At 43.0% G+C, this 17500-nt stretch overlaps 1 protein-coding gene across 2 annotated transcripts in view; it reads right to left on the bottom strand.

The window, feature by feature from the left end:
- Positions 1–2685: 2685 nt before the first annotated feature.
- LOC310872281 (transducin-like enhancer protein 4) overlaps positions 2686–17500 on the bottom strand; it is a 47859-nt gene continuing 33044 nt past the window's right edge. For both annotated transcript variants that reach the window (XM_083784043.1, XM_083784044.1), the window contains 12 exons: positions 13258–13380; positions 12332–12385; positions 12073–12228; positions 11250–11382; positions 10744–10931; positions 9321–9397; positions 8597–8846; positions 7451–7698; positions 6902–7049; positions 4467–4617; positions 3186–3262; positions 2686–2938 (listed from right to left, as the gene is read on the bottom strand). In XM_083784043.1, the coding sequence (XP_083640169.1) occupies positions 2831–2938; positions 3186–3262; positions 4467–4617; positions 6902–7049; positions 7451–7698; positions 8597–8846; positions 9321–9397; positions 10744–10931; positions 11250–11382; positions 12073–12228; positions 12332–12385; positions 13258–13380 (1713 nt within the window). In that variant the 3' untranslated portion in view covers positions 2686–2830. The remainder of the gene's footprint in view (positions 2939–3185; positions 3263–4466; positions 4618–6901; positions 7050–7450; positions 7699–8596; positions 8847–9320; positions 9398–10743; positions 10932–11249; positions 11383–12072; positions 12229–12331; positions 12386–13257; positions 13381–17500) is intronic.

The raw sequence follows: 17500 nt of genomic DNA on the forward strand, positions 1-17500 counted from the left end.
GACACAGTATTAACCTTCATTTTACTAAGTAGCCGACTGTAGAGGAATAAGCAAATAACACCTGGATCATAATATGCTGAGTTATGGGTGTTCTCCAAACAGCCACAACATGTAAACTTTAAGACATCTTAAGGTGTGGCTCTGTTTTCACTTGAATAATTTAAAGGCAGGCATTCATGAGATTTAAAGTTTCAATATTGTGCTGTTTTTAGGTGGATATGAACAATAAACATACAATTTGCTAACTTCATTGCTTCAAGCAGTACAACCAACGATAACAGCATCACGGTTGTATCGTATTGGCCTAGTTACGTATGTGAGAAAGTTGATAAGGTAAACATCTTTGGAACTATTTCAAGTGGCAAGAGGTCACACACTGGCTGGCTGTGAGCAATGTGAGAATCAAATAATTAGAATGAATGTTGTGAGTGTAGATTTATCCTGTTTACACAATTTTACTGTGTGAAAATGGAACGAAGCTCAATAAAGGGACACTAATACTTTCGTACTTTCAATTGCATTTGATCTGCGTTATCCGTACAGCATAGTCCAAACGATTCCATCCTCTTATCAGCAGTAATGTTTTAAGACCCACTCCAACTGTAGACTGTCTAGATATGTCTCACCTCTGTGTAGATAATGTCTTAGCCCGGGTGCTTAGCGTTAGTCCAATGTCCTAATAATCCGTCATTACTAACCCTAACAATAACCATAACCACAGGTGGAAGTCTTGGGTGAGTGTTAACACTGGCAAGACTGTAGTAAGGACAGGAGGCACCACAAGCTGACTTAAGGTCAAAAATATATTTTTGTCTTTTAACTTGAACAATGGGCTGTCTGGAGGTGTGAAGTGAAGGGGGAGGAAGGGTGGCAGGGGTCATTATGACCGAAAACGAATAGGCAGAGATGGTATAAACATGCCTAAATTTAGATTTAGAAAATGTTTCACATGGAAAAAAAGACAATTTTAATCGAATATTTAGGAAAAGTCATGCAAGGGGTCCGAAAGACCTCACAGACACGCTAGTGTTAACCAGCCACGTACGTCGGACTACGCGTGCCCCCCTGTTAGCCCAGCTGAACAAGAGATGAACATCTTAGCAGCATAAAGGCACTGTGCTGTGGACTATATTTAGTTTTTCAGAATAAGAATGTAATGTAACATGTCCGAAAAGATAATTGGCAAGATTATGAGTGTTTGGCTCAATTATACTAGCCTGGGTAAACCCCTCCCCCCTCGCCAGATTAAATAAGGTTTTTTTTGAGTGGTGCAACCACTCCATTACACAGCTACAGTATGTGTGTCCCTGGGTCAGTCCCATGGTCTACTCTAGTCTGTCCAAGCACGAAAATAGCTTCGTTGGTTTTCACCATTTCTCAACCGGGACCCCCAGGTACCCCCACACGGTAACTCTGTCATTTCTCAACCGTTTCGGACGCGGAGCGGCTCGCCAGGAACCGGGCCAGCATCCTGGCTGCATTCCTGGTGGTCTGGATGTTCCAGGGACCCCCACACGGTAACTCTGTCATTTCTCGACCGTTTCGGACGCGGGCGGCTCGCGGGAACCGGGCCAGCCCCCTAGGCATGTTCCTGGTGATCTGGATGTTCCGGGGACCCCCACATGGTAACTCTGTCATTTCTCAACCGTTTTGGACGCAGGGCGGCTCGCCGGAACCGGACGGCACCCTGGCCGCATTCCTGTGGGTCCGGAACTTCTGCGGACCCCCACACGGAGTTGCACCACTCACTTCACACGGGTGTGATTTTTTTGTTTTCCACCTGATCTCTAATTAAAAGTGGCAGCAACCTCACTGCTATACCGTAAGTCACAAGTGAGGGTGCTGGAGGCAATCCTTTTTTGCCTTGTTTATTTGTTAAGTGCCCACAGGGTATACGCACACACGCACACACACACACACACACACACACACACACACACACACACACACACACACACACACACACACACACAGCAGTGATCTGTCATTTAAAGAAATTACAATATGAGCAATGACCCCAAAAATAGATAAAATATAGAAAACCTGAAGCAGTTTAAGTAAAAACAAGGATTTTGTCACGTACTTTGCTGAAGGCCGGTATAGTTGGTAAAGAGCAATATTACTGTGCTGCGATGTGGGCAATATGTCGATATTCATAAGAGCTAATACATTAGTTGTTCAGTATTGTTTTGCCCAAATACAAAAGCATCTATTTTATATTCAGCAACTACTGCAAGTTAAAATTTCCACAAAAAAAAGTTTAGAATGGTAATTTCCTAAATTGTAATTTCTGTGGGTTGTTTCAAGATGTGAACTGTACATTTTTAGATCAAAGCTTCAAACAGACATCAAATATAAAAAAACTAAACGAAGTAAACCAAAGTAAAATAAATAAAATAAAAGTATAATAATGCAAGAATAACAAGGAAGCCACTGGTACAATATTGTCCATTTAACAAAGGTTCACATACTGTAAACAAAACATACAACATGCACAGAAGCATCAATTAAAGGCAAACTGTCCACAGGTAGCTTTTAAAAGAGGCATCACACAAAGGGATGTTATCTGTCCACTTATTGGTGTAAGTGCAGACTCCAGATCTTGCCGATTCACTGAGCTTCACAGCAAAAAGAAGAAGAAAAAAAAATCATATCCAAACGCTTGGCTCTGATTGTTGTCTTTGACCCACAACCAGTCAAGAGGTCATAGTCCATTAAAGAATCAAGCTGTTTAGTTTGGTCAAGTACAAATCCATTGAATACAAAGGCAAACCAAAGTGTACAGAGGGGCGGGGATATATCACAAAGTGTGTTGACGTTGACCTCCTAGTTAGTAGATGACTTCATAGACAGTGGCCTTCTTATCGCCAGACCCCGTCACAATGTACTTATCATCTACCGAGATGTCACAGCTAAGCACTGATGACGACTCCTTTGACTGTGAGGGAATACAAGGGCAGAATAAAGGGCACTTTAAACCATGTCGGAAATGTCGTATAACATAGCAGATCTACAAGCTCCACGTGTGTGTATGAAAGGGGAAGGCTGTAGCCTATGGATTTCCCCTGAGCAAATCAAACACTGAGTAACAGGGAAGAGATGATGAGGACTACTGTATAATGTATATATATATACAGTACAGTATGTACAGACTAACATTAAATGTTTTGCTAGCCTAGGATTACCTGGAATATACTGGCTCCGTACGGTGTTCTCCATGCATTGAGCAGGTTGTCTTTTCCTGTGCTCACGAACCACTTCCCTGCAGAGAAACAGACAGGTCAGGTTCACACTCAGACACATGGAACTTTCAACTACTGTATATGAACTTTGTCCTGACACCACCTTTCACTCAGTTCTTGGAAGAAAACAACAGCATGGATATGGATTTCCCCAGCTAACTGCACACCCCCCCGTCTCACCATTCTACTGTTTTTATACATTTCATTGCTTAGCACCTTTTCTTGGTGCTTTTTTCCAAATAGTTGATTTTCTTTCGTTGTTTTCTGCTCCCCCCCATATAAAGTGTCTTTGGGTACTTCATAAAGCGCTATTTGCGCCCTTTCTGAATAAATGTAACACTCATTAACACAACATTTTACAGTGTACTATTGAACGGATTGATTGATTCATGGTTTTGTATCTTCATTAGATTTCAGATATTTATTAAATAGCCCCTTGAGATGCAGCATCTCATTTTTAAGGGGACCCATAAAAACAAAATACATAGAAACATTCAGTAAACAGATAAAAAAATTACAGATAATATGCAGTACATATACACAAATACCTCTTTTATCTATCCCACCAACCAACACATCATCATCCTTTTACACTGATGTTTCACTGTCAAAATAACTTTTGGTCATTTTTATCGCCTACTCAGGCTTATGTGAACACACCAGACAGTTTTTAAGTTGCTGGATTCAGTATTTAGATATTTGATATTCATTTTAGCTACCCTGCCCCCTTCCTATACAAACCCATTTTAACTTCAAATTCCATTTTAACCATGATAGATTCATCGAAAATACCTGAATCATGGTGACTGATATTGTCCTTCTGGTACGTGAGGGGGCCGTGTTTTTTCATTTACTGTTTTTATTCATTTGTTATTATTCTTTTAGATTTTTTTGTCTCCTCCGTCCTCCGTCCGGTTCTTTTCCAAAACAATTATTAAAAAAAAATGAAAAAAAAAAGTTTATTTTCTTTTCCCGGGCCCTATTCATTTCCCTATTTTCCTCTACACCAAATGTCTTTGCCACAAATAGCCAATCTACAAGCTCACAACGAATCGCAGCAGCAAGCGCTGTGAGCTTGCAGATCTGAATTGTTTGCCAAATGTTTGCCCACTTCGGCATGCCCAGCACACCAGGACACTGGAGTTCATTTGGATATACAGTATAAACATAATTAAAAATAAATTGATGTGGATTTAAATGGCTCATATGCCACTATAGTCTCACCACAGTGGGCGAACTTGAGTGAGAGCACACAGCTCTCATGCAGATGGAGCTGGTACTTGTCAGGTTTGGTCACGTGCAGGACCTCCACGTTGCTGTTTTCCATTCCCACTGCCAGCCACTCACCCGTTGGACAATACCCCAGCGAAAAGATCTGTGAAAACAGCCAGTGTGTTTATTCTTGACACTGTGCAAGTGCCCATTTATATATTTGGTATTATTAGCTTTTATGCACTCTAGTTTTCAATACCATCATAAACATCTCTGGCAGTTTTGGAGGCATGATGTTACAAACAAAGGCTTTCATCAAGCTCGACATGAATGTGAAACAGTGACAGCAGGGTATGAACATTCATCCTAGCTTTTGTCTGTAGATATGTGTATAATAATGTCTTTCTTTCAGCAAATTACTAGAAAAAAGCCCACATACATTAAAAAGTATAGAATTAAGTATACACTTCATATTTTAAACCAAATTTGGACATGTGAACTGGAACTTTAAGCCCTATCCAGACCACACTGAGCAATATGTTGTGAGGTTTGGACACAGTTGGACTACTGTTGTGTGTGACCACTGACTGACAATGCACACAATGCACACCGTGGCTGGGCCATCAATTCTTTTAGAATTGTAGGCGATTCAGGTTCAGTGGTTTTCAAACCTTTTCAGAACAAGGACTATTATTGTCTCCACCAGGCCGAAGGCATGGGGAGAGAGTATGTTTTTTTTTATTCTGCATTTGAGCCACGGACCACCATTTGTTGAGATTTAGCCTTGCAGACCCAAATCTAATTATATTTTTGTCATCGTTGGATGCGATTTTGTCCACAATTCCATGCTGTACTGATGTCGGTAACATGGGAGATAACAGGCAAAATGTTGATCAAAATAACAATTCTACATTCTCTAATATTGTGGAGACTTCTTGTGAATTAAGTAATGGCAGATGTTTAACAATAATTTAACTCTTGAGAGTGTGGGTCCATTTGGTTTCATTTTACACTCCTCAAGAGTTAATGATGATCTATAAGGGTCCATTTTGTTTACCAACTCTCCATCATTTCTCTGGAGATGACCTGGAACCTCCTCAGGGACCACTCGAGTGGTCCCCGGACTGCTGGTTGAAAACACTGGTATAGTTGTATGTAAACCGACCGGCCAGAGAGGAACCCCCACCAGTTAGACTCCCTGCTGACCTGAGATCAGAGGAACCCCCACCAGTTAGACTCCCTGCTGACAGGTGGTGGGCAGCCACCCCGAGCTCCTCTAATAGTACCCATTCTGACCTGAGATCAGATTCTGACAGTTTTCTGAAAAAGCTATGTTTCCATGTCAGTCGTTCTTCCGATTTTTCAAAAATAGCAGATCTGCTATTTTTCAATAGCTAAAGCATAACATAATGCTAACACCAAAAGGGGTTCCCGCCCAAAATGGGTTAAAATCAGATACTTTCAATCTATGTCTAATAATAAAGGAAAATCACACCCGTGTGAAGTGACTAAGTGAGGGGCGCTCTTATCATCATACATCATCACATTCCAGCCAATCACAATTGGCGACCTCACTCTTTATCCTCAAGTCTAATCTGCCTAATCACTTTTGGCGTCCTCAAATTTTTATCCTAACTTTTTATCCTCAATACGTACTTTGCTCAGCCAATCAAATCGTCGCCATGGGGTACACACAAACACACAAAGCTGGGCATGATAGGAGGGGCTAGCACCCCTCAAAAATAACCTGGCCAATATTTTAATTGGGTGATGGGGGTTAATGGACCTGCTGGGTAGGGTGGTTCTGGCCCAATTTCTTTTGAGAACCCCTGATGTAATAATGTCACATACAAACACCCATATGCCATATAGCATATAGCTGAGGTCAGAAGAATGTACTGTACGTCCCTCATAGAACAAGCCTGGCACATGATATCGATCATTAAATTGCTGTCAAAGGCAGATTTCTTCAAAAGGATTGAATTGCATGTATTATTTCTTATTGCTCTCACTGTGATTAAACGGTATTATTGATGTGTCTGTCGGAGCTCCATGTGCTTCTGAAGTGCTGACCAGGCCTGGAGAAATTAAAGACCAGGCCTGAATATGCCAGCTGTTGTGCCGCTCTCTTCCGTTCGATGGTGTCCGAAGCATTTCATGTCTGCTGAGTGACCTTTTTCAAGTTGAGTGTGTCAGTTTTCCGTCAAATATTGAACAATCATGTGTACGACAAATCATTTTTCACTCTCCATAGCAACCTACAGTCCATGTTATGGTAGTAGTGAGTAGAAACCGATGGGTTTACGGATACAGTGCTAATGCTACTGATACAGTGGACTGATGAGGGACACCTATAGCTGCAGTCAACAATGCTAAAGCTCATTGTTTGTTGAGCTTGAATATTATTTTGTGTCTGAAAGCATTCATACAATGTTCTGTGTGTATACCTGAGAGGTGAAGTCGTGCTGCTGAAGCTGCCGGCCCTCTCTCAGGTCCCAGGAGCGGACAGTGTTGTCCAGGCCTCCGGTCCACAGCTTGGTGCCATCGTTTGAGATGTCTATACAGCTGGCCCCGTCAGTGTGTCCCTGGAATTGCCTGTGAAAAACACATAAGCACGTACAGTAGACACACACTTACAATTGAGGGGTCTGTGCAGAGTGTGATAACTGTGATTCTGTGATATACAGACATAAAGTAAATATTTGTTTAGCTGGTTTTCTAATGTTGTATACACTGACTGCAAACGCTCAAAAACCTGTATACTGAAAAATATATGTGAATAATTGCTTTGAAAATACTATGTTACTATGTAAAGAAAAATCAACAAACATATGTTTATAAGAAAACAGCGCCCCTACTCATTATACTGGTGCTCATTAACGTCACATAGGTGAACACATAGCCACGGACATTGCTGTTCCTTGGAGTGGTTGCACCACACAAAAAAAACCCTGCATACTGCCCATTACCCACACACCACGCTCCAGGCTCCATACCTAACTAAGGTCTGGTTGTGAAGATCCCACACAGCAATGTTGCCATCTGAGCAGCAGGAGAAGCAGACCTTGGAGTCGGGGCTGATGGCGAGGGCGTAGCAAGCGGGCGCGGATGATGTCAGCTCCGCCTTGATCCGCGGAGTTGGTGTGGCCAAATCCCAGATTGACAAGGTGCTCGCCTCGCCCCCCACGATGAGCGTCCTCCCATCCGGGAGTAGTCGGCAAGAGCGGATGTAGTTATCTCTGTTCTGATGTGATGCACGCACGCACGCACGCGCACACGCACGCACGCACGCACGCACGCACGCACGCACACACACACACACACACACACACACACACACACACACGCACACACACACGCACACACACACTGAGATGAAACACTGAAACGCTGCACTGTTATATTAATTGCTATAACTTTTACAACAACTAAACCTGTCCACAGACTGTGTAATCTTTCTTAAGGCTGTCCCATAATGAAATGTTCACATCGTGAGCAAAAATGTTCACAGTGAATGATATGCTGGCCAACTAAAATCCATTCTATGGAGCCCTTATTGGCTTCGAGTTCTGGCAGCATCAGACGTTTGGGGCCATACTCCTATAGTTAGACAGGTTCCACGCTGCCATTCCTGGGTTGGCGTAGCGCCGCGGCACAGTATTGCCGCGCGCCATAGCCGCACGGCAACACCAACAGGACGCGGCGCGCTACCACGCGGCTGGGGAGTTTTGTTGACTATATTCCATTGCCACGCCCACGGATAGCTGGGTGGAGGCTGGAAAATAGAACAGCAGTGCATCGGCGCGGCAGGCGAGGCGTGACCGCACGCCAGCGCGCGTCGGACGCAGCCGGTGTGCAATAGGTTCATTGAAAATAATGGAGGCGGCTGTGTCCGCCGCGCGGCGACGCGCGGGGGACGCAGCCGGTGTGTGGTGGGCTTCACATGCAACAAACGTAGAAGTAAAAAATGTAACTGTTTTGATCCTTGCCACAAAATAATTTGAGTACTACTGAATTGTAGAAGCGGCCTCAGGTCTTATATCATAATTGGGGGTATGGTGACCGGTGTGTGAATGTGGTCGGTGTGAGATGGTAAAAGCTGATTTATTCATGGCCCGTTTCTCAAGGCCTCTCTCACTCACCAGGCAGTCCAGTTGGGATACAGGGGTCTTGTTGCCCGGGTGGCTGATGTCCCACACCTTGACACAGCCCTTGCCACCGGTATAGACGTGACGCGTGGGATTACTGATAGTGACGGCACACACCACCTCCCCATGGCTCAGCGTATTAATCTGCCGCGCGTGGCGCGGAATTCCAGGGCCAATCAATGCATCTGGAGGGAAAGGCACGGGCTGCATTTGGCCATCAGCGCTCACATGGAAAGAGTAGGCACTGGGTGGAGGACAGAGGGAAGGAAAGATGTAAGGAAGAAGGGAAGGAAAGCAGAGATAAGCAAGTGTAGGAGGTACAGTAGTAGCTAACAGTTTAGCTGCATAACCTGTTTTCCACACTATTTAACCCATTTTGGGGCGGGAACCCCTTTTTGTGTTTTAAACATGTTATAATTTAGCTATTGAAAAATAGCACATCTACAAGCTCATAGCGCGCCAACGAGTGGCGCGCTACGAGCTTGTAGGTCTGCTATTTTTAAATTGAGCACCACTAATACAGAAACGTGTCAGAATTGAGAAGATTTTTTATTTCTTTCGACGTCAGGCCTAAATGGCCGCTATTTGTGAGTTAGAATGTGTTGCGTTAAATAGCTAAAAATAGCTGACACAAGCTCACAGTGGTTCACAGGTATATATATATATATTTAAAAAAGAAAAACAGTCAATAATGTGGATGCAGGTCAGTCATACGTACGGTTTTCCACCAGGAATGCCCGATAGGTTCGGAGGAAGACCAGGGACACGTATGTGGTGGTGAGGATCAAAGCCAACCTACAAAACAGAGTTTAAATTCAGTCATCTGTGAACATCGTGCATGCGTTACTGTCAGCACCATCTGTGAACGGAAATACACAGGAAAACGCATCATTCCGTGAGGAAACTCAGTGACAGGTAACCAAATGAAATTAAATGTTTAACAGTGAGAGATAAAGCAAGCACACAACACCACTACAGTGTGCACCACAAATGCATGCGGGCGCGTGCACACACACACACACACACACACACACACACACACACACACACACACACACACACACACACACACACACACACACACACGTGCACCTGCACAGCCTTTAATTCATCAAGCAGGAATCCAGATAAGCAGGGCTGGAATCCAATTACGGTCAAAGTGAATGTGGTTTATTTTGCTCTGCCCTTTAGTCGTAACCTTTTAAGGATTTCCTCTAAATACATCGCTGTCGAGTGAACTGCGATAATGTTCGTCTGCACTACATTCTATGGCCCCAAAGATCTGCAGTTTATTGGATTCCTCTTTCATTTCTTTACTAATAAACCTTGTCTACATCAGTTGGTGTATGCAATGCGATTTGTGTGTATACTTCAATACTCCAATACATCTGATCAAACCAGACGAATGATTTAAACTTTTACCATCAAGTTGTGTGCACTGATGGTGCCGTTTATCTGTGTATAGTTTCCAGTGGTGAACAATTCCAATGTCCATGAATATAAAAGTATATGATACATATTTATAAAATGGGTACTGGGTAGTTCTGATCCTTGACTATGATTGGCTGAGCTGTGTTCTAAGCTGTGTTCACACACCTGTGACTGCATATGTATCAGTATTGCGGCTGCATCAAACAAATTGTTTCAAAATGTTGAATTGGATTTTACATGCAGTTGTTCAACAATGATTATTTTTTTCCAACTTCCATGCATTTGAAAAGCAACGCATTAAAACCTCGAAAGCATCCGTGTCATTTTACATTTTAGTGTTGGCTACTCAAAAACAGCAGGGGCTCCATCTTGCGTCACCCTTATCCCTTATCCGTAAACTAATTTGCCAATTAAAAAAATTTGCCATTTTTTACTATTTAAAAAAGATACCTTTTAAAATAGTTCAACTAGCCGATCTACATCGAGACATCGTGAGCTTGTAGATCGGCTATTTGAACTATTTTAAAAGGTATCTTTTTTAAATAGTAAAAAATGGCAAATTAGTTACGCAAGATATAGCCCCAGATCTACAAGCCCGCATCGCAGCACGAAGTTTGTACATCTGCCATTTCTTTTTAACATTCTCGACTGGGGGTTAATTACCACCTGGCTGAGCGTGCACGTACATGCATGCGTGTGTTTGTGTGTACCACTTGTGTGCGTCCGTACGCGGCCACGGCGGCGGCGGCCACGGCGCTCATCTGCGGCGAGATGTTGTGCAGGCCGGCGTAGGCCGCGGCGGCGCCGCCCAGCTCTCCGTTCATGGCGGGGTGGGGAACCATGCCGAACGGGCCCGGGTAGGAGCACGGCACCGCCAGCGGGGTGCGGAGGCCAGGCACTGGAAGACAGAACCGTGAAGCATTATGTGAAGTCTGTCGGGGGGAGAAACTATGCTGTTAGGGCTTTTATGTATTCTAACATTTTGTGGGTTTTCTTTTTTAATGAACGCCCTACTTAATTATTCACACAAAAGCATCAAAAGTAGCAGATCCACAAGCGAAGCGACGTGTTTTGAGCAAACATTTGGCTTGGCTTGGAGCAAATGAAATCTCATAATATGCATACAATCATGAAGTATAATAGGTCAATATCTGACAGTCCAATATCGCCATAACAGTGCTCAGCAAAGCTTAAACGCCGTATGAGTCACACTTACCCAGGGTCTCCACCCCTGGTGGTTTTCCAGACGTGGGTCTCAGGCCTGGGGTGGAGGTGCTGCTGGGGGTGGGGACATCAGAGCGTGGAGTTGGAGTGCTGGACTTGGACACAGGTGTACTGGCCTTCTCATTCTAGACAGAAAAAAATCTATTATTAGTGGCAGTAGAAGTGGGGCTGTCCGAATACTAGTGTAGATGGTAGTGAATGATATGAAAAATAGTGACTTTCATTGTATTCTGTAAATTTAAAGAAAATCACCCATTCCCCGTGTCGCTTGATTTCAGTAAATTAGGAGATCTCACTATTTGAATTTAATCTGTAAGATCTTATGCATTATTTTAAGTAAAAGGGCCCCCTAGCATAGACCTGGGCCCGATTTTCAATATTTCTATATATAATAATATCTATCTACAAATGCACCAATTTACGTAACTCGAGAACCGTTCGCCCCACCGACTTCAAATTAGACACCGACTTCAAGTTCCACACCACCACAGGGAGTGCAGTGCCCGGCCTCGAGTCAGTCGGACCCACAATTGTCCAGAACCGCCACAAAAGGCATCTGCCCGGGCTCTGGACAGGGCCCCTGCCCAGGCATATGGAGCTGGCCTGTTCTGACATCAACACTCCAGGGTTGGGCATTTCATGTAGACCAGGTGTGCCCAAAAGGTAGATCGTGATCTACCAGTAGATCGTGATCAGATCAGATAGATAAGTGTACACTTCCTCATGGGATTTGTGAAACTTGTTGGAGTAACATAAGTTTTGTATGAGAAAAACAAACAAAAATAAGGACAGAGTAGAAGCCAATCATGACTTACTATATTAATCTCTTTGGACTTGGACGAGGGCGTGCTACTTGAAGAGGCGATGGACGAGGGACTAAGGGGCGGGTCCTTCTTCGACAGACGACTCTTGTCCAAACCGTTCTCCCGAGGGGAGTGGGGGGCAGGACTTCCTCTCGGAGACACCGGATCCTGAGGAGAATGGGGATGAAGAAGAGGACAAGAGAGTGAGACGGCCGGAAACAGTTGTAGCTAAGGGGAGACGTTCTTCTCCGAGCACGCAACCGGGTCTCACCTCATTAGAGACGTCCACAACTAAGTTGTCGTCACTCTTCTCTCCATCGCTGTCCTGAGATGGGCGAAAGAAACTGGCACTCAGTTACTGAAGGCAGTTTCAGCCTAAAGTTATTAGTCATTCTGAATAAACTGTACCTAAAAGTGTACCTACGATGGTGTAAAAACATAATGTAAGCTCAAACAATAACTGTGTTGTGGTATGTTCCCCGTTTCAGTATTATACAGAGACAGAACAACTGACATTGTATTACTGTGTGCAACATTCGTATTTTGTTGCAAGCTGTTGTTGCATAATCTATAAGTATACAATTTGTCCAAACCTATATTTTTGGCTTTTTCTTTTTTTTTATCCCACGATTTTGTAACCCAGTTTACCCAGTGCCAATTATCTAATGTAATCCTTGGCGCTACACTTCCTCTGCCAACCTGGGGGGGGCAGCGGACTGACCTCATGCCTCCTTCTATGCATGAGGAGTCCAAGCTGCTTCTTTTCACCTGACAGAGGGGAATTTCCCCGGCCGGACGTAGCGCGTGGAAGGGACACGTTATTTCCGACCAGTTCCTTTCCCCTCCATCAGGCGCCCCGGCTGGCCAGGGGGAGGTAGTTTTAGAGACCAGGATTACGGCATATTTTTGTGATGGTATCTACCCTAGGGGACACGGGGAGAACATGCAAACTCCACACAGAAAGGCCCTATCGCCAACCTCCGCCTCGGGTATGGGCACTGATGACGCGGAGGAGGGAACACGCCGCCAGTGCCCACAGCGTCCCCAGCGGGAATCGAACCCAGGACCTTCTAGCTGTGAGGCAACAGCACTACCAACTGTGCCACCGTGCCCATTTTTGGCTCTTTTCAGTGCAGGACACGGCTATGCAACAAAATAAATCTTGAAGACTCGAAGGTAGCTTTTGAGGTGGCTCACATATCGTGTAGCAGGTAGCTCTTTATCGTCTGTCTTCTGTTTTTTGCTGTCAGATGAGTAATCACTTGAACTGCGGTGTTTCTCTCCGGCTCGTAAACTGGCTGATGGAGAGACAGATGAGCTCTGGACAAAAATAAACACAACTAATGTTGTTTTCTTTTAATAAAGTGAAGTGAAGTATTATTATTATTGTCGATGAATGTATTTCAGCTGCAAATTCATTTAACATGCCATTCCTTAATGATGCAAATTCATTTAACATGCCATTCCTTAATGCCACAAATTAGTGATTTATTTTACAGTAGCAAATATGGTCAATTAAATGCAATATAATATATTGATAATAACACAATATTGGTAGGAAGTGTTGTAATAGTGGTGACATTTTTTAAGCCATTGTATTGCAGTGTAAATGTGAATCTATGGAAATCTATGTACACATACAGGGCCTTGATAGATTAGTTCTTTGAGACACATTCAGCACACAGACACCCCAGCACGGAATCACTGACAAAATGATTTAGATGCCTCTAATCAGCATTTAGATGAAGTCTCTTCATTCAAGAAATGATTGCAGCATCATCATGCAATTTTCTCTCCTAAAGCTGACATGATATGAGAGATATCGACATATCGTGTCATTGAGACATCATTCCATCCAGCTGCATATTATAATGTGTGTACGGAGATTCAGCATTCTGGCTGTGAACAAACTGAGGCCGCATGGGAAACGGAAGGTTTGCCGTTCAAGTTAGTGTCTTTTGAAAGGCAGCCTAACTGGACAAAACAATGGGCATTTCTTTCTTTCTTTAAACATTGAGTATATTTACTTATTTTAAGAAATTGATCGTTATTTTGGCCATCTTATGCAGAACACAGATTGTTACCTCGCTACCTTCATGACACACTTACTCCCAATAATCCAAAGACCAGTTTCACTGGGAACATAATAACATATTAGACCTAATTGTTTAGAAAGCATTACAGGTATGAATACGTCAACATGCAGTATAAAAGGTCATACAGACAGGTGGGACAGGCTCTCGTGCATTCTCAGTTTACCAGATGCAAAGAAAAAGAGGATTAATCCGTAAAACATTATCGTGGCTTTATCTATGCTTTCATGGTTTTTGTGAGGTAGCCTACAGTTCTCGACAGAGTGCCCCGGCCAGACGGCTAGTTCTAAATCATGAAAGTTATAAATAATGAACAACAACACCAAGGCACTATGCCCACTGGCAAACAAACTGTATACAAACATACACTACAGTATGTACACACATCCGCTGGTAGCCGCACCATGTCCTGCTGCCTCCACCCTGAACAGCACACACTTCAGGACCAGCAGAATGCTGTGAGCAGCTTTAAAACCCATTTTGACCTGAGATCAGATTTAAAAAAAATCTTCTACATCCTGACGATTTTTCAAAAATAGCAGACCTACAAGCTCGTAGCGCGCTACTCGCTATGAGCTTGTAGATCTGCTATTTTTCAATAGCTAAAGCATAACATAATGCTAACACCAAAAGGGGTTCCCGCCAGGGGGGCAGTCAGACAGATATTTTGTCATAATATTCTTTTTGGAAAACTATGGTCCCATTTATTAAAATAATTACCATAAAGTCGCGTATGTTCTGAGGGGCGTGGCTACCGTTACAGTCTATGATCGGGATTCCCCACCCACTCAAGTCAAAATAAAAACCAACTAAGAAGAAGGGGGGAAGTCCCGCCTCGTTGTCTGGGCCAGCCAATGGCCAGCTGTGCCAAAACGGATCTAGGAAGATGGCGATTTACAATTCAAGGACTGACAGGCTTCATTTTACGTCCATATCAGACCCGGAGAACGCTTTGTCCATATTATTTTACAGACTATGGTTCCCACCCAAAATGCGTTAAAGGTGAGCGACTGTTCATCAGACAGTGGTCTGACAGAAAAGGATAGCCACCATCCTGCAATGGCGTTATGTGACTCTATATAGAGTATATTGTGTAAAATATATATGTAGTGTGTAATATAAACCTCCAACACAGTGCAGGCTGTGTTGCAACTATAGGGGTGCAATATAGGAATAGGTCATTGAACTAGAGATGCACGATCTAATCGGTAGCGTATCGAAATCTTATCGCCATAAAATTGCCATATCGGTATCGAACCCATCTAAAAATAATCCCAATTATCTTCACCGATATAGATGATGCAATAATAATGAAACTGGGTTTGTACTCGCAGAGCAGCCAGTCTGCCTGTCTCTGTCTCTTTAAGAGTGTCAGCTGTTAGTGCACGAGGGGGGCTTACCATCTACTTTAACCAGCAAAACAAATTCTGCAACGAGTTCAATATGAATGTATAATATAATAATGCAATATATCAAATCAGCATCAGTCGATATGACCCTGCAAATAATCGGCTGCCCGGTCATAATTTTAATACCGTGCATCTCTTCTAAATTAAACTAATCGTTTTAATTGACTAGCCCTTACCCGTTGTGAGATATTTGCCCCCCCCCCCCCCTTGTGGCCGCGGGGGGTACTGCGGCCGGTGCGTTTTAAATTCACTAATAAATTCATTAATAATCATTAATGTGTCAAATCAAAAAAAGGGCTTTGTTACGCCCTCCATATTCATATGGTCAATGCCTGTGTGAGCGATTGGTGCAGGCAATGAGGAGCTACGGCTCTGACACTACGGCTCTGACACACAGACAGACAGACATTGTTAGAATTATAGTATGATTATAGTATGATTATGGAAATTAATCGATAATCGATAATGCAAAAAATAATCTAATAAAATGTGATTATAGACAAACGAATAATAATGTCAGAAATACTGAAAATATACGTGATCTACAAGCTCACAACATGTTTTGTGGATTTGTAAATCGGCTATTTTCACTGTTTACTTTTGGTATTTTAAGTACATTTTGATAGCAATACTTTTGTAATTTTACTCAAGTAAATTTTGAATTCCGGAGTCTGGAAATTTACTTGGAACAGAGTATTTCTACATTGCAGTATTGGTACTTTTACTTAAGTATGAATTCCACCACTGGTTAATACCTATATATACATCTTGACTTGCCCACTGGTGTGCCTGGGGCACAAAAGGTTTGAAAACCTAACCTACAGTAATTGGGCAAAACATGGCTAAGTGCACTTTGCTTTTTTTTGCCTCACTCATCATCAAAGTCTAGCATTAGGCATTTTCCACTCATGCGAAATGTGAAAAACAAATTAGTGACATTTCCAAAACCAAAAAAGATATTCCAAACAGCCACTTCTGTTTGTGCAGGTCCAACTGCATTTTTAACCGAAATCTGACCCCACTCAAGCAAAATGAATGGCTCTAAGAAAATGGCATTTCAAATGACAATGGCTTACCACATAATGGTTTATCACATAAAGATCATGCGATTTCAATAGGATTTTAATTACTATTTGTGTCCTCTTTTTTTGTGAGCAATGTAACATATAATACCACAATTCAAAGGTCAATTGTGTACACCACACATCATTTGACAAGAATCTGTTTGACGTTTAAGAAGTCCTAGAACTAGTTTGAGAGGCATAACATTTCTTTTTTGGGTCTCAAAAGAGAAATGTTAAAACATTTGGAGCTCGAGCACAGTGAAAGGGAGTGTTGTTGAGAAGAACCACTTGCATACTCACTATGTATATTCCATTTGGGGAACCCAGCCATTGTCTCTAATGCAAGACCCCAGGCCTTTTTGAAACAAAGATTTCCAGCCCTTGGGTCCAATGGCTCGACTCACGGGCTTGCATATTGAGGTAGTTTAATTCTTGACATGGACGCATAAAAGGACACTAGGCCTACTGAGCATGTTGTTATGTCCTCAGTCAGTGACTTAAAAAATACCTGGAAGTACAGCATTGCTCGAGTTAGTAGATCTGCTATTCTCAGCAAAGAGGTGTAGAGCAGGGGTTCTCAACACGTGGTTCGCGGCCCCTCGGGGGGACGCCAAATTATTTTGGGGGGTCCCCAAATAATAAAAAAACGGAATGGCTGGGAAATGGAAATGGAGAGTTTACATATAGTTCCCTAATGATTATATCTGGTTTCAGTGTTTATTTATGGTGTATTGTCTCTATTATTAAGGTTATTGTAGCAGTCAATTTATATTGGGGGTCGGGGCGGGGGTCCCGAGACATGGCCAAAGCATTTCTGGGGGTCCCCGGCCAAAAAGGTTGAGAACCCCTGGTGTAGAGTAAAAGAAGGGGCCAA

The sequence above is a fragment of the Protomyctophum parallelum genome, assembly GCF_964188405.1.
Source record: "Protomyctophum parallelum genome assembly, chromosome: 15".
Lineage (NCBI taxonomy): Eukaryota > Metazoa > Chordata > Actinopteri > Myctophiformes > Myctophidae > Protomyctophum > Protomyctophum parallelum.